This window comes from Budorcas taxicolor, chromosome 14 (genome assembly GCF_023091745.1).
Source record: "Budorcas taxicolor isolate Tak-1 chromosome 14, Takin1.1, whole genome shotgun sequence".
Classification (NCBI taxonomy): Eukaryota; Metazoa; Chordata; class Mammalia; order Artiodactyla; family Bovidae; genus Budorcas; species Budorcas taxicolor.
Genome location: NC_068923.1, coordinates 79,218,609 through 79,239,961, shown reverse-complemented (window position 1 = coordinate 79,239,961; position 21,353 = coordinate 79,218,609). Strand labels below are relative to the sequence as shown.

General features: G+C 44.0%; 1 protein-coding gene across 2 annotated transcripts in view; it reads left to right on the top strand.

Moving 5' to 3' along the window:
• Positions 1 to 14,305, top strand: part of MATN2 (matrilin 2) — a 166,777-nt gene extending 152,472 nt beyond the window's left edge. The window contains exons 13-19 of one of the 2 annotated variants that reach the window (XM_052651949.1): positions 1,795 to 1,917; positions 6,723 to 7,136; positions 9,859 to 10,011; positions 11,488 to 11,559; positions 11,943 to 12,020; positions 12,387 to 12,485; positions 14,236 to 14,305. In XM_052651949.1, the coding sequence (XP_052507909.1) occupies positions 1,795 to 1,917; positions 6,723 to 7,136; positions 9,859 to 10,011; positions 11,488 to 11,559; positions 11,943 to 12,020; positions 12,387 to 12,485; positions 14,236 to 14,291 (995 nt within the window). In that variant the 3' untranslated portion in view covers positions 14,292 to 14,305. Of the gene's footprint in view, positions 1 to 1,794; positions 1,918 to 6,722; positions 7,137 to 9,858; positions 10,012 to 11,487; positions 11,560 to 11,885; positions 12,021 to 12,386; positions 12,486 to 14,235 lie in introns of both variants that reach the window. The other variant, XM_052651948.1, reaches the window with a different exon arrangement.
• The last annotated feature ends 7,048 nt before the right edge of the window (positions 14,306 to 21,353 follow it).

The following is a 21,353-nucleotide window of genomic DNA, read 5'->3' as shown; positions in this document are numbered from 1 at the left end:
TACTTAAAGGCTCGTGATTTAAATATTATCTCATCTAAAGAAGTACCTTCACAGCAACATTTAGACCAGCGTTTTATGCAACAACCAGGCGCCATAACCTAGCCAAAGTAGCTCATAAAATGAACCATCACAGCCCCGAGAGGGAGAGACGGGGACAAATGAGCTCAGTGAAGTGGGCAGGACATGAGCACGGGGTCAGGATTTCCACCCTCTGTGAGATTCTGAGGTGTTAACCCCTATTTTCGGGGGGTCTTGACATGGTATACTTTTTTTTGTGATACTCTGCTCCAGTGGGCAGGATGGCTCTTCTTTAGTTTTAAAAAAGGGAAAAAAAAGAACCTCATTGGCGGAACAGGTTAATTTGAGGGAACTGATGCTTTTGAACTGTGGTGTTGGAGAAGACTCTTGAGAATCCCTTGGACTGCAAGGAGATCCAACCAGTCCATCCTAAAGGAGATCAGTCCTGGGTGTTCATAGGAAGGACTGATGTTGAAGCTGAAACTCCAATACTTTGGCCACCTGATGCAAAGAGCTGACTCATTGGAAAAGACCCTGATGCTGGGAAAGATTGAGGGCAGGAGGAGAAGGGGACGACAGAGGATGAGATGGTTGGATGGCATCACCGACTCAATGGACATGGGTTTGGGTGGACTCCGGGAGTTGGTGACGGACAGGGAGGCCTTGCGTGCTGTGGTTCATGGGGTCACAGAGTCGGACACGACTGAGCAACTGAACTGAACTGAACTGAACTGAACATCATAGATTCCTGAGATAACTTGGGGCTTCCACGGGGATAAAGGAGAACTCACTCCTCATTATTCCTCCAGGAGGAGGGGCTTTTCTGCCTTTAGCAGGAAGTTCTGTTTGCAAGACTGATTCCTGGGATGCCCGTGGGTCCAGGGCCTGGCTCTGCAGGGCACCCTACGCGAGGCTATGTTTGCCTTCACACGGTGGTGTCCTTCTGCGGGGACCACGGCTGCAGTTCTGCCCATTATGTCTTCCTGAGCCGTTCGTTCATGCTTCTGCTTTTGTAAGAATGGAACGCACGTGTGCATCATTTCTACACTCAACATGCTTTTTGCTCAGTAGGTTGAGCTTGTACAACTTGTACCCAAGGCTCAACTTCTTCCTCTGAAATTTGATTGCTAAATCAAATCCTTCCAGAGGGATCTGTAGTGACTGATTGCAATTTTATAGGAAGCTTCTCAGGGAGCTAATGACAGGAAGGAAGCAGAGAACAGAAGGCTTTCATACTGTGGAGGAGGACCATTCAGGACGCTTCCTGACTCAGACGTGTCGCCGAGTGGCTGTGTGACCTTGGGCCGCACTGTCAAACTTCGTTTCTTCATGTATCCATTGGGCGTGACTATCCCTGCCCTCCTCTCTCCACAGGATGCTGTGAGGATTAAAGAGCTGTCACTACTTTGAAGAGTCTGAAGTGCCTCACACATGAGAACTGTACATTAGACAATTGAAACTGGGATGTCTATGGGGAAAAATCAGTAGTGTGGGAAAATCAAACCTCAAAGTACATTGAACAATTTTAAAAATTATTAAATCCAGGACACCTGATCACCCAGCTTACCATTCAGTTTCATGGAAACTCGAGCTTTCGAAGAGGAGATTTCCTTTACCATGCCCTCTCCTGAGTATTAGACTGAAGGGGGGGATGTTATAGAGGAGGTTTGAATGGAGCTTTTAATGGTTTATTTCCATGATCTGTCCTGACATGACTGTTCAATCCAGCTCATTTCTACACTGATGGGGTTGCTTCACTTCCTATGTTACCCTCAGGGAAGGATGTTTGCAAATCGACCCACCATGGCTGTGAACACATTTGTGTTAACCGTGGCAATTCCTACATCTGCAAATGCTCAAAGGGATTTATTCTAGCTGAGGATGGAAGACGGTGCAAAAGTAAGTGATCTGAACTGCGTTTTTTTTGCTTTAATTTGGTTTGGGAGCAATTGCTTTTTGGAGTATGTGCAGGAAGTAAGTCCCTCACCTCTGCTTCTACCACAGATATAAATGTGTATGCATAGATACTGAATGGGGAAGAGAGCTTAACTGCACCTGTGAAAACACTTTTGGTTTCAGTTGACAGGAAGTTCACTATCAGCTAAGAGGCTAGAGTGATCCTAGCTGAATAAGAATATCAGGAATGAGGGAGGTAAGACTTGTGCTTTTAAACTTAAAAAATAATATCTCTAAAGTGGCAGAAAAAGCCTTGAGAGAGTTATTTTATAATCTCAGAGTAGAGAATTTTCTAAACATGACGCAAAAGAAAAAGGAAAATGTATAATGAGAGATTAAAGCTACAATACATTTTCTACCTTTTGGTTATCGGAGTTCAGTACGTTTGATGATTCCTTACATTGGCAAACATATGTTGTAATAGGCAATTGTAAATTTATCACTAGGTGTCTGAATTGGTACAACTTTTAGAAGGGCAGTTTGGCAAATATTTTAAAGGCAGTTCCTGCCCAGTCCTGGTGTCTGAGTGATTCCCTGGCCCAGCAAAGGGACCACATTTCCAGAGCTCTGAAGGCAGGGAGTAACACCCCAAAGTATGGCCTCATTTTCCACTCTAGCTTCATTGGCCAAGCAGCTGCCAAAAAACAAAGGCTGCAGCTCCCGATACCTGGCAAACAAATGCGGGACTGCCTCAGGAACTGGTTGCGTCTCTGAGGTAACCCCTGGCCCCAGTGTACTCGGGGAGGAGCTTCAAGAACAAGTTGGGGAATGGCCGTCCTTCTCTGAGACGGGAGAGATTCCACAAAGAATCTGGATGTCGTGGAGGAGACAGTAGTTCAGGCAGAGGAAGCAGCTGATGAGATTCCTAGAAAGCTGGAGAAACAGGGGAAGAAACGCTTGAAGAAGGAAAAGACTGGCTGCCATTGCCCTGGCATCGCCAGAAAAAAGCAGTGTGAGGAGTGTGAGGAGACAAGTGAAAGACCCAAAGAGAATCCAAAGCCCCAGAAGGCTCCTCGGGAGGATGGGATGGAAGACCCGTCTGTCTCCTTCTGCAAACCCAAGAAAAAGAAACCTTTTTCCAAGAAGGAGCTGGTTAGTAGTGATCTTGAAGAGACAGCCAGCAGTGGAAGTCTTTCCAAGAGGAAGAAATCTTTCTCCAAAGAGGAACCAGTTAGTGACCCGAAAGAGTCAGAAAACAAGAGGGTCCCCGAGAAAAAAGAGGAAAAATTCTTTTCCAAGGGGAAGCCACTCTGCAGTGGACCTGAAGACGCTGCTACCAGCAAGAGCAGTGGCTCCAAGAGAAAGAAAACGCTCTGAAAACTATCCCAGGAAAAACAGAATGGACATTTCCCTAGTGGGGCGCAACTTGCAGAGTTATTTCCCTAGTGAGGCATAACTTGCAGAGTTATTTCCCAGCCATTCCCTAGAGCCCAATAAAAATGAAAACAAACTCACAAGAAAATAAATAAAGGAATGCAGTTGCAGTTCTAGGAGTTTATGCCACAGAGAAGTACATGTGTCCACATATGAGGGAATATTTTGTGCAGTGTTATTTGTAGAGCAAAAATGGGAAATAAGTGCCTATTCATAAAATGCTGATTAAATAAATCATGGTGCATCTATATATTAGAATACTATACGGCTGGTAAAAGGAACGAAGCAAAACTTCCCTGGTGGTCCGACGGGTAAGAATCCACCTGCCAATGCAGGGTTCACGGGTTTGATCCCTGGTCCAGTAGGACTCTACATGCTGCGGGGCAACCAAGCCCTGCATCACAACTGCTGAGCCCACTTGCTGCAACTACTGAAGCCCAAGCACCTAGAGGCTGTGCTCAGCAATAAGAAAAGCCACGGAGACGCCCGAAGCACTGCAGCAAAGAATAGCTCCAACTAGCCGCAACAAAGACCCAGTACAGCCAAGAATAAATAAATAAATATGAAAAAAGGGAATGAAGCAGCTGTAAATATATCCTCAAGATATTTTCAATGAAAAAAGCTTGGTATCGAGTGGTTTTTATAGTGCTACCATTGATGTATTTTGCAAAAGGCTCTCTCTAACATACTCTCTCTCTCAAGATAGGTATCGCTATAGAGGAGGACGTAGATAGAGAGATTTAGATATAGATAACCTTTGTAGTGTTTGAACTTTGTTCCATGTGCATGTAATATTTTTTAGAAAAAAAAAAAGAAAGATAAAGGATAGAGACAAAATCTAGAAAGCATCATGGTGAAGAAGTTCAGTATGATGTCAAGTGAAAAATAAAGGAAGAAACTGGGGATCTATGTAGAAAAAAAAAAGACTTGAGGTACCTTTCAAATACCAAAGTGACAGTCACCTCATCCATTATTTATAGGGCATCCCCCAAACCCTGGGGAAAGAAAGGACATTGGAGAAAAGCCACAGCTCAGTACAGGGACAAAGACACTTTGTCTCAGAGAAACTGTGTGATTAATTAGTTAAGATCATGAGCTTTGATATTACAGATTTTCATGAATTTGAACCCACTATTCCTACATTTGTGTGACCTTGGAGAAATTATTTAACTGCTCTTGAGTCTCAATTTCTTCCTATGATATTAGGATAACACCTTACAAAATCGTCATGAGAAATACATGGCATTGTGTGTTTACAGGTGTTTAGCCCAGTGCTGGCACCATCTCGGTGCCTAAGAAATGATAGCTACTGTCATCCTCACCGCAGAGCTGTGAGCAGACGGGGCTTCCGTGGTAAGGCGGTGAGTTCCTTATCAGAAGAGCTGTTCAGGCCCAGGCTGAGTGAATGGCTATAGAGTTGCAGTAAAGATATGAGCAACAGCGGAGCTGGACCAGTGACCTTTAAAGGGGGCTGGACCAGTGACCTTTAAAGGGCTTGTCCAAACCCGAACTTCTGAAGCTCTGTGAAAATTAAGCTCAGAAAGCAAATCACAGCTCTGCTCCAGTCTCACTGACTCAACTACCAAAAGAAAACATTCAAGGAAAGCTGAGTGACCTTCCTGCAGATAGGTAGCCAGCAAGCCGGGCTGTCATTAAAGTGAGAAAACGGCACCTCCCGCCCTGGTGCTGTTCCGCTCCATCTAGGATTCTTGTCTCCTGCTGAAGTCGTCTGCTCCGCTCCCTGCAGGGAGGCTGCAGGTGTTCGTTTTATTCTCTAAGAAAATAATATATGAGGGAAAAGAGAAAATAGATTCGCTGCTGAAAAATTATTCCACTATTTATGAAATCTGCTAGAGAGCCAGGTGCACGCTGCCTGAGATTCAGCCTATGAATGTAAATGAAGTTCTGAATTGGCCATTTCCTCTTTCACTAACAAGAAGTCAATAGGTTGAGTAATGAGGACAAGCGCTTAAAAGGGGAAAGACGGGAACCCAACTCTTCCAACACACGTACACAATTATTTTAGCATGTTAGTCGAGCCAAGAATAGAAATATTTTTGCATGTGTGTGTCTCTACTTCCTAATATTGCTGTGCTTCACTTTCAAGTATTAGACAGCTGCCTTGATATGTAAAAGAGAATGTTATATTGCATACTGTGGACTGTTTGATATGAGATCATCCATCTGGGATCTGTAAATTTTTCTTACGCAGCCCTAAATAGCAAAAAAATCTCTCTATACTCAGCTTGCTAACATATTTGCATAAAGCTTTTATTGTCAGCCATCTGAAGTGCCTGGAAAACGTCCATGTAGGTAAGGAATTCACACTGACAATTCATTTTAAAACTTCAAAATGTCAATGATGGGGCCCTGGCGGTCCAGGGGTTGGGACTCCAGCTGTCACTGCCAAGGGCCTGGGTTTGGTCACTGGTCGGGTAGGTAGGATCCCACAGGCTGTGCAACGGGGCCAAAAAAAAAAAAATGGTGAAGAGGGTGCCTAGTGGTTGTACTGCCGAATGGATACCACCTCCTTCGTGTATTTTGTCAACAAACGTTTTTTGAACAACTATTGTGTGCCAGGTACTGGAAGCGCAGAAATTAATGAGAAATGGCTCCTGCTGAGCAGGAACTGGTGCACTAGAGGAAGAAGCTGACACTCAGCTAGCCGGCTGTTGTGCAGTGTGGCACGCTGCACGCTGCACTATGGACAACATGGTGTGGGACTCTGCCTTGGTCACTTGCGGTCCTGCCGCACTGACTGCCTTACACAAAGCAGGAGCTCAATAAATGATTTTTGTTGACCAGGTTAGTAGTGTGAGGGCTACACAGAGAGTAACGAACACAAGCTGGGCCACGAGGAGAGCTCCCTAGAAGATCGAGGTGACTGAGCTGAACTGGAAGAATCTCCAAGTCTGTTGTGTGTCAGATGCCAGCCCTGGGGTGATGTCACTCTCCTGGAGTAAAGTTTTTGGAATCTTTTGGGGGTGCTATCACACCCTGAAGGTACTCTACACACAGTCCTGACTGCTGGTGATCCGGGGTACAGTGTGGGTCTGGTTTCCAATTTGTGTATCTGCCATGTGTTTTTGCTTGTGGAAAATGCTATTTTTAACAATTTGACAATTGTTTAAAATTGCCACACGTAAAGGCAGTTGTGAACATTATGGTTGTTTGTGACTTTTCCAACACTTTGTGTCTATCTCGTGTTACTATCTAAAGAATAAAAGTAAAAACAAACAAACAAACAAAAAAAAAAGAATAAAAGTAGCTCTCCAAAATAGTTGTGCCTCCAGTGGAAGTGTAATTTCCTTCTCTTCTCGTGCATAATTTTTTTTAATCATTTAACCATTACAACTTTCCTTTTATTCCCGTAGGATGCACTGAAGGCCCAGTTGACTTGGTTTTTGTGATCGATGGGTCCAAGAGCCTTGGAGAAGATAATTTTGAGATTGTCAAGCAGTTTGTCACTGGAATTATAGATTCCTTGGCGATTTCTCCCAAAGCTGCTCGAGTAGGGCTGCTCCAGTATTCCACGCTGGTCCGCACAGAGTTTACCCTGAGAAACTTCAGCTCGGCCAAAGACATGAAAAAAGCCGTGGCCCACATGAAATACATGGGCAAGGGCTCTATGACCGGGCTGGCCCTGAAGCATATGTTTGAGAGAAGTTTTACCCAAGTAGAAGGGGCCCGGCCTCTCTTTGCACGGGTGCCCAGAGTGGCCATCGTCTTCACGGACGGACGGGCTCAGGACGACGTCTCCGAGTGGGCCAGTAAAGCCCAGACCAGTGGTAATATGGGATGGGGGTGTGTTTTGCCCCACTCAGGGTTCAGGTTTCTTAAACTCGCTTGGTGGTCACATTGGGGTGGGGGAGCATGGGAGTGAGATTCCTTGAGGGGACAGAATGGCTTCCTGTCACTGCGGTTACACACCTTTACTAAACTGCCACCTAGTGGCCTTAAAGGGACCCCACAGGGATGCCAAAGTCTTGTCGACTGTAAGGGGGTCTGCACACAGGTCACACCTGAGTAATCATCTCCTGTGACAATTTACCAGCCAGGCTGTGACCTCCAGAGCAGAGAATCAACCCTACATGTGCTGTTTAACCAAAAAATAAACAGTGCTTCCCAGACACTGGTCTGGTTGTTTTAGAATCACCTGAAGAACTGGTTAAAAATAGATTCCTAGTAGGAGGAGCTCTTACCAACATTTTTTTAATTTTTAAACTTTTTATTGGAGTAATATACCTTTTTTTTTAAGCAACACTACCAGTGAACATACTGGGAGTGCAGTAGCCTTAAGACAGCGAGTAGTCTTGTGTTTGCAGGAGGCAAAAGAGAGCTTTTGAGAAAATCAAAATGTCGGATGAGATCATGACTCTAACTCTGTTGCTCAGTAAAGCTTAGCCTCTTTGAGGTTTGTCTGACTCCACGTATAATGCAGGGGGGACTTGAGGTTGCTTTAGATGTTTGACTATGTTGCTTTTGAGGTGTGACTATAGATGTCAAATGTGGCAGAGGAATATGGCTCTTGGCAAAAGGAAACCCTGAAGCTAGGATGGTGGGTAGACAGCCTGAGGGAAAGTGTCTGGATTCCTTGGGAAGACGGGAAGACCTGAGGGTCGTGAAGCAGTTTGCTTGAACGCTGCTTTCTTTAAGAACTTGTTGAGAGCACATTGCTTCAGCAGTTCCTATGAGGGGGAAAGTGTGTGCACCAACTTTATGGAGTCAGTGCCTCGGTCAGGCCTGGAACATACTACTTGTGTGATTAATCCTTGCTGAGTGAAGGAACAAAGGATCAAAGTGCTAAAGTGCCGCTGGTGAGCTCCGTTCCTCCTCACAGAAAGGCTGGTTCACATCAACCTTCAGTCACCGTCTTTGTGAAGGGGGCCATTTTACTGATACTGCTTATTTCACTCTTTATTCTTTTTTTCTGAGCCCCCAAAGCACAGGAGCCCCCAGAAGTGTCCTGCCTGAATCAGCCGGGTAGATTGTAAAACTGGCTGCTCACACCTGGTTTCCTTGCTTCTGGACTAGCTTAGCTGAGCTCATGTCAAACCCACCAACCCCTCTAGCCTGCATTCTTAGAATGTACTGGGGCAACACCTTGTCTCCAAAGACAGTGGTTAGTCCTTTTATTTATCTTATGGAAGCCAACCTACCTTCCTCTCTCCCCCAAATTTCCACAAATCCTCCAAAGGCGGGTGGTGGGAGAAACAGATATATGCTTGGTTCTTAAATCAACAAGACTTATCTAAAGTGACTTCCTCTGATTAATTTAATTACTCCTATGTATATTGAACACAATCTTAAAATAGTAGTTATCCTTTTTAGGAGACTGTGTGCAAAGTCACTGGGCTCTCAAACAAATATGCTGAACTTGGCTGTTGACCTTACATAGACTTTAGAATGAGGAACAATTCTTGCCCTTTGACTTAAAGGGCCATTTTGTTGTCTATTTTTTTAAAAAAAATCTAGTTTAATGAATTAGCCAGAGTATGATATCTGCTGAGAAATGTTGAAAATCAAGCAGAACTTAAGTTCTTATTAATGTTTAATTTTCAAATGAAGAGGATATTGGAGAAGAGAATCTAATGATTAATTTTGTTTATAAAAGCTTTTGGAACAATCTCACATGCCTGTTGAAATCTAAAGTTGATACTTGTGTTTGTTCTCTCTTTTTTTTTTTACTTAGAAGATTTCCAGTGGTCTGCAGATTCTCCTTTTCAGCTTAGCACCTTCTTACAAGGCTTTATCCTCCCAAGATGGGTGGGCAGAATAGGTTCATTTGGCTGCAGGTCACTTAAGGTTACTATTTGTACCTTTGACAAGTAGAAACTAGGTTACAAGGTCTTAAACTGACCTGTTTCTTAAGAATTCTCCCAGAGGAGATTCTTATTTAGTAAGCCATGAGATAGTGTTCTTTTTGACTTTATCCACAAGACTAATTCAGGGGAAAGCTGAAGATCTGCGAACGACCTTGTCCAGAGCTGAGCAGGTCGGTGGTCAAGTTCCCCAACCTCTCCTCAGTGTCCCCTCTTCCTCTCTGGGATCATTGTCTTTTGCTCACAAGGCCAAAATAAAAATGGTGGAAAAAGCAAGGGAGGCTGACATGGATGCCTCACATCACATCAGTTATTAATATCCAGCTGGCTCTGAGTGCAGAACATACAACTTCCAGATGCTGGGAACACAACTCTCACTACTGTGTTTTTTTTTTCAAGTTGGCTTATAACATGTATTAGTTTCAGGTGTACAGCAAAGTGATTCAGACAATACATACATATTTTATATATATATATATACGTATATATAAAGTAGACAGTAAGGTCCTACCGTATAGCACAAGGAACTATGTTCAGTATCTTCAGAGTCTTCCCCATTATACAAGATGTATAGTAGTGTATATCTGTTATATACCCAAGCGTCTAGGTTAGCCCTTCCCCTTTGGTAACCCTACGTTTGTTTTCTGTCTGTGTAACTACCCTGTTCTTCATTTGCTTTGTACCTTAGGTATAACTATGTATGCTGTGGGGGTAGGGAAAGCCATTGAGGAAGAGCTGCAAGAGATCGCCTCTGAGCCCACAGAAAAACATCTCTTCTATGCGGAAGACTTCAGCACAATGGGAGAGATAAGTGATAAACTGCAGAAAGGCATCTGCGAAGGTACTGCAGGTTACGTCTAGCAGAGACCATAGCAAACAGCAGCGCGAACCCTTGAATGAGAAATTCTCAATCCGTTCCTTCAAAGCGCTCAGAAAAGTGCCTCCCTTGTGGGCAGGGCCCAGTGCTGTCTGGAAACAGTAAGCACAAAACGTAGAATAGGGGAGAGAGAAGACAGTAATAGCCCACATTGAAAATGAAAGTATTAGTCACTCAGTCGTGTCCGACTCTTTGCAGCCCCATGGACGGCAGCACGCCAGGCTTCCTTGTCCTTCACCATCTCCTGGAGTTTGCTCAAACTCATGTCCATTGAGCTGGTGATGCCATCCAACCATCTCACGCTCTGTCATCCCCTTCTCCTCCCGCCTTCATCTTTCCCAGCATTAGAGTCTTTTCTAATGAATCGACTCTTTGCAGCAGGTGGCCAAAGTATTGGAGCTTCAGCTTCAGCATCAGTCCTTCCAATGAATATTCAGGATTATTTCCTTTGGGGTTGACTGGTTTGATCTCCTTGCTGTCCAAGGGACTCTGAAGATACTATACTTATTAGCTATTATTAATAGTTAATAATAATGCTAATAAATTGCTTGAGCACTTGCTCTGTGTTGAACAGTGTAGTCAGTGTTTTAACACATGGCATACTTAATCCTCACAAAAACCCTACGGAGATGATCATGTAACTACAACCAACAGTTATGTAAATCAGGAAAGCTGATGCACAATTTCGGGATACACCTGTAATTAGAGTAGAAGGGATGGTAGTCCTTCCAAGCCCACTGATAAAAATGTAAAGAATGCCTCTTGCATGGACTGCTTCAGTTTACAGAACATTAGGCTGCCCTTTGGAACTTAGATGTTCTTATGTATAGGAGCCCCTTGTGCTTTCCTCCGGTTCACTATGGTGCCAGTGTGCTTATAGAGAGCAGTTCTCCCAGGTTTGTCTGACTCCGTGTATAATGCAGGGAGACCGGAAAAGCAGTTCTGCCCATTTTTCCTTTTATTCCCGTCCCAGGTTCAGTGGCCAGTAAAATCCCGGTCAAAGTGATGTGTCTTATTCCTCCCCAGCAAAGAGCACTGGGATGAAGGGGGCCAGGAAGGGAAGGCCTCTCGGATTTCTAATGCAACTTGATGTTTAGCCTCTAAGCTCTTTTATTTAAGTGGAGCTGCTGCCAATGCACCTTAATAACTGGACAAATTTTTTCCCACCCTACTTTCTAGACATAATATTTAGGGGGACATTCTTAAGTAAGAAGATGCATTTAAAGGGTCCAGGCTTCTCTTACAGGAGAGAATGCCTCTGCAAGGTCTTGGGTTATTGGGGTAACCGACTGCTTTTCTGAATTGGTGGTGTTACCGAATCAGACCAGAACATCCTGGGTAGGGGCAGGCAGGTAAACAGTAGGTCTGGGACCAGTTTCCTAAGAACATATGCACCCATGTGGACAACTATCACTCTTCTGGTTGCCTTTTACCTCTCAGCTCTGGAAGACTTTGATGGAAGACAGGACTCCCCAGCAGGGGAACTGCCAAACAGGGTCCACCAGCCAACAGGTATGTTTTTTAAAAGCAACATTTTTAGAATCTTCGGTGGCTGCTTCCACCATGGTTTCCCCTCAGACAAATGAAGTGTAAGTAAGAAAGATTTGAATTACATGGCTTTCCCCCCTCCATCACATAGGAAACATTTACTCTACCCTTTTTTAGCCATAGTTGCTAAAAGCCTCTCTGCTGATGGTCTTTCTGCCATCGTATGTCCTAAAGTAAAGCTATGTACCTCATTCTAGGAATAACAAGTACCCTACTCTGACAGCTGATGGCTGTTTTATAACCACAACCATGTTAAACAGGTTTGACTTCAGTTTTCTTTCTCTTTACAGAATCTGAGCCAGTCACCATAAATATCCGAGACCTACTTTCCTGTTCTAATTTTGCAGTGCAACACAGATATCTGTTTGAAGACGACAATCTTGCACGGTCTACACAAAAAGTTTTCCATTCAACAAAATCCTCAGGTAATTCCAAGTAAAATATTACTATAAGGTAGCTTGCTATCAACTTGCCAACAAACTCAGCTTAAGGGAGGACAAGAAAGGAGCAAGTAGGCGGTAGGTGGGGTGGGGAAGAAAAGAACTTAAGAAAAAGGAGAACTAAAAAAATAAACAGGAAGAAACTGCAGCATCCTTCCCGCAGTCCACAATAAAGGCCACTTCAGCAGTGGACGCATATACAGCTCTGATATCTACTGGATCTTGCCACATGGAAGAAGTTGAACATTGCTTTCATTATGGTTTCTTCCATGTGCTGATTCAGTCCTATCACAGTGTGTCTGGGAAGTCTGGTGGGTTATAGAGGTGAACACTTTCCATCTGCTTTCTTAGGAAGTCCTTTGGAAGAAAAACAGGATCAATGCAAATGTGAAAACCTTATAATGTTCCAGAACCTTGCAAATGAAGAAGTAAGAAAATTAACGCAGCGCTATATCCTTTTCTAATGTTATGCCTCTGTATGGAATGCAAAGAATACTATCACAACCTCAAACACTTCTATATATCAGTATGTCTCAAATGAAGTCACTTCTATAAAGTCAAGAATAGTGAACCCCAGGAAAAGCTATTTCTTAAGCAGTCTGACAGGTGCTTGAGAACCGAGGGCAAGCCAAACTGCTGACACGGGTCAAGCTATCTGTGGTTGGTTCTAGGAGGTTGAGCAGTAAGGCCAGTTAGCCAGTCAGTATGCAATAAAGTAAAGAAAAAACATGTTTCCTTAATTCCCTCTTTGCTGGGAGGAAATGAAAGATAAAACTGAAGTGCATCAAAGATACAGTACATGTAGGCAAAGATACAGATACAGATCTGAAGTGCATCAGAGATACAGTATGGGTAGGCAAAGAATGCTGTAGAATGAAGAGGTTTCAAATTCTACCTAAACTCCAAACCTCTCCTTTCGCCCCAAGCCACCCTGCAGCCACATTTGGTCAGTGTGTAGTTTCTAGAGGACTGGAGTTGGGATTTTTCCATTTGGCAGCAGACAGATTTTATATCAGCACTCAAAGATGAAACATTCTACCGAGGGAACAGCAGGATCCAGTGATTCATTAAAATAGAGTTACAAATAAAAGGAATGCTTTGGGATGGTGGAGAAATGAGATTCAGTGCTTTTATGCACTGAACACTCTGCCAACTGTTCTGAACTTAAAACTGTAGTAAGCTTACTAAAACTGCCCGATATCTAGCTCAACACATATCAACTAAAGGGAAATGGTTTAATTCTGAACTATTACTGTGCCAGTGGGTTTATAAAAATCAGCTTATAGCCATTTTCTTCCTGAAAACTGGAAATATGCTTCCTAAAGGAAAGCAAAATAATCTGCCCATGGTTAATCTAGACGATGAATCCAGGCTCTCATGCTGCCATGCAGGGGGCAGGTGGAGGGTACTAAGCAGCTTCAGGAATGAAGGCAAATGTTTATTCTAATGCTGCTCTTACTGTTTAGTTGCTCAGTTGTGTCCAACTCCTTGGGACCCCATGGACTGTAGCCTGCTAGGCTCCTCCATCCATGGGATTTCCCAGGCAAGAATACTGGAGTGGCTTGCCATTTCCTTCTCCAGGGCATCTTCCCAACTCAAGGATCGAACTCCTGTCTCCTGCATGGGCAGGAGGATTCTTTACCGCTGCGCCACCAGGGACGCCCTAATGCGCCTCTGCTCTGCCTTCTCCCGGCCCGCCTCTGAGGGTTTACTGCACAAGGTACTAAGGAAGTTGTATGTGTCAGACATCCTCAAGGCTGCTACCCTATGGTCTCATCCGGCCTCATAGGTGAAAACTCCCCACTTTCTTCTCTTCTGATGTCATATCTTACTTTCCAAGACCTAATCCTTTTTTTTCCTCCTCTCCTCATTCCCAGCATTATCAGTTCAGCTCCCAGAGGTGTGCTATGGTAAATTAATTTATAAGCAACAGGGGAGTGAGTAGAATTCAAATTTTTAAAAAGAAAAATGTGAACTGAGCTATCTGGATTTAATGTTTTAAAAAAAAGTATTTAACCCAACACAGATCTATAGTCTTAATCGTATGTACTAATGGGTTACTATAAACTTATGTCAGAATTATAGAAATGGAAAAAACAAAAGCCCTGTATTTTGCAGGACACAAATTAGTTTGTAGATAAATCAAGTTGTATTTGAATGTAAATATGCCATTCAGATTCCTCTTCCTTAATTTATTTACTAGAAGAAATGACACAGAGAATGGAAGCCCTGGAAAATCGCCTGCGATACAGATGAAGATTCAAAATGCTCTACGTATTTGTACGTTATTGTATCAAGGATTACAGTGAAAACAGTTCAGAGCCATCAAAGCTCAGGCTATCATTGATTCTGTAAGGTTGTAAAGTAAAACATAACGAGAGTTAAGAAAGCTGGTTTGCTATAGAACAAAGGCAATTCATACTAACTTGTATGAATTCATTGAGAAAAAAAAAAACACCTGTCAGAATTCTAAAATGAGTTTTATCAAGTGAGAACAAATAAGCTATGCAAGATACCCTATAACATACTGTGGACACCATTTGCTTTGGTCTTGTTCTGTCTTAGTGTTACAGTGTCATTTGACAACAAAATAAAATCTGCACGGTTTTACAGACTTAACTCCCGTAAAACACTGGCCATGGGAAAGCTATTTTTTTTATCAGACTTTACCTTGATATATGTATATGGATGTATGCATAAAATCATAGAACATATGTACTTGTATAAGAAGTTGGATTTTTTATACAATATTAAAATTCACTTCAGAGAACAGTATTCTGTGTAAAATTCTTAATCTTAAATGCAAGATATGTATACATGAGAAATGGCTAAGATAGGTATGAAAAAAAACGTTGAAGCTCACTGAAAATCAGGAAAATGCAGGTCAAAGCAATCAACTTGGCAAAAGTTACTGTGTCTTGACAACAGTGTTGGTAAGGCTGAGGAAACATGGGGCTCCCACACACTGCTAGTGAGAACACAAATGGGCAGTCTCTGAGGAATAATCCGTCCCTACCTAGTAAAACTAAAAATGCAGCCCCACTCTGTACTCTAGCAGCTGCACTTACAGGTATGTAACTAGATGATTTTAACACAAACATACAAGGAGGCCTGTATGAGAATGTTACTAGAGTTTGTAAAAGGAACAAATTACAAATAACCTAATCATCACCAGAGGGGGAACAGATAAATTGTGGTACAGTCCCTAACTCAGAAATACTATGCAACGTTTAAAAGAATGTACTCAATCTACATGTACATGGTAAAACTTGAAAACAAAGATAAATTTTAAAAGTCAATGGGACTTTCCTGGTGATCCAGTGGTGAAGGATCTGCCTGCCAGTGCAGGGGACATGGGTTCAACCCCTGGTCCGGGAAGATCCCACATGTCTCAGAACAACTAAGCCCACGTGCCACAGCTACTGGTTTTCCCATGGTCTAGAGCCACAGAGCTCCAACGACGGGGACCACATGCGGCAACTGCTGAACCGCAAGCGCTGAGAGCCCGTACTCCGCAAGAGAAGCCGCTGCAGAGAAGCCCGAGGACTGCGATTACAGAAAGCCCATCCCCAGCACCGAAGACCCAGCGCAGCCAAAAAACCACCATAATAATGAATAAATTAAAAAAAAAAAATCCTCCCAAAAGGCGGTGTAGCAGAGTAGGAAGACCATCTCCTAGGCCTCAATCTTATCTGGAACCATCTAATTCTTGCCAAGTATAAAAGTTGTGATTCGAGGTATTAAACCTTCCGTTTATATTTATATTTTAGTCCTCCATGCGATCATGCGATCCTGAAAACGGGTTTTCACCCCAAGTGTGGATCTGGGTTGGCGCTGCCTTTTGAGACGTGATCCCAGTTTAGCCCTTGCTTCCAGCTGTCTCCAGCCTGCTTTGCGTTGAGTCCTGGCTCCCCCTAGCGGCTCTAGACGGCGTGCACACCAACACACGCGGCCGCTGCCCCTGCCCTTCCCCACGTACGCTTTAGCTGTTTAGGACATTTCACTGTACCGTTTTCAACTTTCTCCAACTTGGGAAGGAAGGTGCCTTCGTGGGAGACAAAACCTCCAACTAATCCGTTAAATTCACATAGTAACCCAAGATATTTAACTTGAGAATTGTCTAAAATTTAAACTAGTTCCGGACTTCCCTGGTGGTACAGTGGGTAAGAATCCGCCTGCCAGTGCACGGGCCACCGGTTCGATCCCTGGACCGGGAAGATTCCACATGCCGTGGAGCAAGTGAAGCCCGTGCGCTAGAGCCTGTGTTCCCTAGGAGAAGCCACTGCAATGCGGCAAGAAGACTAGCCAACATTCACTGCAACTGGAGAAAGCCCGCGCACAGCAATGAAAACCTAGTGCGACCAAAAAGAGAGAAAAAAAATAGTTCTCCATTTCTCGTCTGCTCCCTGTATGTCTCAGGTACAAAGGTTTTGCTTTCCACTTTCACTATTTGTGTGACCATCCCTCATCTAATAGTAGTAACTCAGGGCACTAATCAAGACGGTGGAGTATAAGGATGTGGAAATCATCTCTTCCCACAAATACATCAAAAACACACTGACATACGCAACAGTTCTCACAGAAGACCTACTGAACACTAGCAGAAGACCTCAGACACCTGAGAGGAAAAGACCTCCACACAACCCCGCGTGGGACGAAAGAGAAAGAAAAAGCAGGAGGGAACCTGCGCCCCTCGGAGGGAGCTGTGAGAGTCGCCAGGACAGAGAGGCAGCTTCAGAGGTGAGTGTCACAACCAGTGTGTGACAGAGAAAGAGACAGAGCTGCAGTCTGTGCGCCTGCCTGCGCTGCCCAGCCCGAGACGCACGTCTGCGGGCCCAGCTGGGGCCAGGTGCTGAAACCTGGGTTTAGAGCACAGAGCTGGGGAGAGGGCTGGGGCTTAGCGGCTCGGAGAAGCCAAGTGCCGTTGTTAGGTGGGGGGTGAGGGCCCGCCGGAGCAGCCTCTTTCCTCCCTGCACCAGCCGCCTTCCCAGCAGGCTCCGGAATCAGGTGCCAGAGGGTTGCTCAACGTAGAAAGCAGAGCTCAGGTCTCTCCCTGTGGCTGTGCCAGACGCCGACGGACACCCGCACTGCCAGCCTTGTAAACTAAGCTGCAGGATGTGGCTCAGCCACCCAGTTGTGTCTGACTCTACAAATACACTGCCTGCTTTGTAAACTCAGCACTGCGCGACATCCAGGTGGAAAACAGGTGCTTCCGTGGCTGAGATGGAGCTACTCTTGGCAGCTGTGGGCGTCCTGAGTGCGTCCCTGGGGGGCTGGGCTGGGACAAGGTCTGGGCTGCCTCCGTCACTCCCCAACGGTCCAGGTGCATGACTCAGCGCTCCTGGGACCTGACTAGAGTGGATCTGTGCAGGTGGCCTCGTGAGCCCGCACACTGGTGACAGTGCAGAGCACTCTCCCGGCGGACAGCTCTGGTAGGGGAATACTCAGTGGTTCTTCTCCTGGTGGAAGCGCTCCAATTCTGCCTACCTCACACTACAGCTCAGACAGGTGACTCAGAAATGGATCTGGGGGCCTCTACTCCAATAACCAGAGAACAGACTCTGTTCCCAACAGGGCTGTGGCAACCACAGAGCAAAGAGGAGGCCCCACTCGACAGCTACTACAGACTGGTCATCGTATCAGTCAGACTCCTCACCAAAGGGATATTAAGGCCAAGACACACTGAGGAGAGGCAGCAGGCATTCATACTAAACACAGGCCTCACATCAAAAATATTAATAAATATTTTAATTAAATTATATTAATATAAATATATATTAATATATATTAATTGTATTAATATTAATAAATATTAAATCCATGCAGACTACACATCCCTCCAAGATCACAGTAAATAACTGTTTCTCCTAAACTCACAGTAAGAGGAATACAAGTAAAATGAACCAGGACCACTTGCAGTTAAAAAATCAAGAGTACTCCCCTGAAAGAACAATGAAACAGATCTCTTCAGTCTGACAGACACCAAGTTCAAAAAGGAGATAATGAAAATACTGAAGGAATTAGGAAAGTCTGTGAATAAAAATGCAGATTACTATAAAAAAAAACTACACTATAAAGAGGAGCCAAGAAAAATCAGAAAACTCATTTGCCAAGATGAAAGCTAAACTAAAAGGCAGTGAAGAGCAGACTGAATACTGCAAAACAAATAAGTGACCTGGTAGATTGCATAGAAATCACCCAATTAGAACAGTAGACAAAAAGCCAGATTGGAGGGAAAAAAAAATGAAAGCATTATGAGACTGGTTCAGTTCAGTTCAGTCGCTCAGTCGGGTCCGACTCTTAGCGACCCCATGAACTGCAGCACGCCAGGCCTCCCTGTCCATCACCAACTCCGGGAGTCCACCCAAACCCATGTCCATTGAGTCAGTGATGCCATCCAACCATCTCATCCTCTGTCGTCCCCTTCTCCTCCTGCCCTCAATCTTTCCCAGCATCAGGGTCTTTTCCAATGAGTCAGCTCTTTCCATCAGGTGGTCAAAGTATTGAAGTTTCAGCTTCAACATCAGTCCTACCAATGAGACCGGTAGGATAATATAAAAGTGTGCCAATCTACACATACATAGGAATTCCAGAAGGAAAAGAAAGCGAAAAGGAGGTTTTAAAAAAAATGTATTCTAAGAAATTATGGCCAACAACCTCCCAAACCTAAGGAAAGAAACAGATATCCAGGTACAGGAAGCAAAGAGCCCTTCAAGTATTTTTTCTGACCACAATGACATGAAACTAGAATCAACTGCAGAAAAAGAAATGAGGGAAAAAAATGGTTACACGGAGACTAAAACAACATGCTGTCAGAAAACCAATGAGTCAAAGATGAAATCAAAGAAGAAACTAAAAAATACCTTGAGACAAATGACAATGAAAACACACCCATACAAAATTTATGGTATACAGCAAAGGTGGTTGTTAGAGGGAAGTACATAGTGATACAGGCCTTCCTCGAAAAAATAAGAAAAATCTCAATCTTACCTATCACCTAAAAGAATCTGAAAAAGAACAAAATCTAAAGACAGCAGAAGGAAAAAAATAATGAAGATCAGAGAGGAGACAAATAAGATTTTTTTTAAATTGAAAAAAATCAATAAAGCCAAGAGCTGGTTTATTCAAAGGGTACTCAGTCGCACCCAACTCTGTGGGCCCATGGACTGCAGCCTGCCAGTCTCCCCTGTCCATGGGATTTCCCAGGCAAGAGTACTGGAGTGGGTTGCCATTCACTCCTCCAGCGGATCCTCCCAACCCAGGGATCGAACCCAGGTCTCCCGCACTGCAGGCAGCTTCTTTACCACTGCGCCACCTGGGAAGCCCTTGGAAGGGTAAACATGGACAAATCTCTAGTCATGCTCACCAAAAAAAAGAGAAAACCCAACAAGAGAACGAGGCCTTCCCTGCTGGTACAGTGGGTAAGAATCCACCTGTCAACGCAGGGGATATGAGTTGGATCCTTGGACAGGGGAGACAGGATCCTTGGACAGGGGAGACAGCATAAGCCAGAGCAACTATGCCTGTGTGTAACAACTGCTGAAGCCAATGGACCGAGAGCCTGTGCTCCCCAACAAAGTCGCCGCAGTGAGGCCACAAACCGCAACTGGAGTGGCCCTTGCTCTCCTGCAACTAGACAAAGCCAGTGCCCGGTGACAAAGATCCAGTGTAACCAAAGTCAAAAATAATGAAAACAAAGGAAGAAATGAAAAAGAAGTAACAACTGATACCGCAATGGAACAGAATACAGAGCCCCAAAATAAACCTACCTACCTATAGTCAATCGGGGCTTCCCTGGTTGGCTCAGACGCTTGCAATGTGGGAGACCGGAGTTTGATCCCTGGGTCAGGAAGATCCCCTGGAAGGAACAGCTAGCTACCCACTGCAGTATTCTCACCTGGAGAATTCCATGGACAGCAAAGCCTGGTGGGCTACAGTACATGGGGTCACAAAGAGACAAAACTAAGATACCAATATGCTGACTTTAAGTTCAGCAAATACTCAACTTTTTGGATAATGTATTAAAGGCATTCACATCTCCTGTATCTCATTCCTTTATCATCAAAAACTGCCTTCACATGTTGACTGACTCTAAAGTCAAAAAAATATTTCTAACACTTCTGCAAACTTAGAACCCAACACAACATGTCCTGAGTATACCCCACCAGCAATATTCAACTCTATAAATCTGAGTCACCATTTTCCCCTAATTCCTTTCAGTGTTTCAAAGGGTATTATAAGATGTGAGAAAAGGGTTACACAGGACATACTTGGGAGATGAAGTATGTGGTATCCCCCCAATCTGAACGTCAAACCTACTTCACAGTACATCTTTTAGGACTGAAAATATATAAAACACACTTTGCGAAACTGTGAAACACTTTAGATCTGAGAATATTCTGAAGTTGTCCCAAGTATATTTTTCCTACAAAGGCTTCCCAGTGACAGACTTATTCTCTTCAACTCTAAAATTATTGCAGATGGTGACTGCAGTCATGAAAATTAAGACAGTTGATCCTTGGAAGAAAAGCTATGAACAACCTTGACAGTATACAAAAAAGCAGGGACATTACTTTGCCAACAAAGGTCCGTCTAGTCAAAGGTGTTTTTCCAATAGTCATGTATGGTTATGAAAATTGGACCATTTAGAAAGCTGAGGGGTGAGGAACTGATGCTTTTGACCTGTGGTGCTGGAGAAGACTCTTGAGAGTCCCTTGGATTGCAAGGAGATCAAAACAGTCAATCCTAAAGGAAGTCAGGCCTAAATATTCATTAGAAGGACTGATGCTAAAACTCCAATACCTGATGTGAAGAACTGACTCATTGGAAAAGACCCTGATGCTGGGAAAGATTGAAGGTAGGAGAAGGGGACGACAAGAGGATAAGATGGACATGAGTTTGAGTAAGCTCCGGGAGTTGGTGACAGACAGGGAAGCCTGGCGTGCTGTAGTCCATGGGGTCGCAAACAGTCAGATACGACTGAGTGACTGAACTGAACCGTACTACTACAAACCCTTAAGTAAGACCTTGCTTCATTAAAGTTCAATAGAACTTCTCTCACCATGTGAAAATCTGGAGGTGGAAGGAACATATTTCACTTAATCCTCTTTGCTACTCAGATTCAGTGGATTTAAGGTGGACTGTAAAACTGCAGTGCTGGTTAGATTCTGGGTACTGACCCTTGTTGCCTCTGACATACTCAACAAAATGACGATACCAGAGACTTCTCTAGTGATCCAGTGGTGAGGAATTTGCCTGGCAATGCAAGGGACACAGGTTTGATCCCTGGTTGTGCAACTAAGATCCGACATGCCGCAA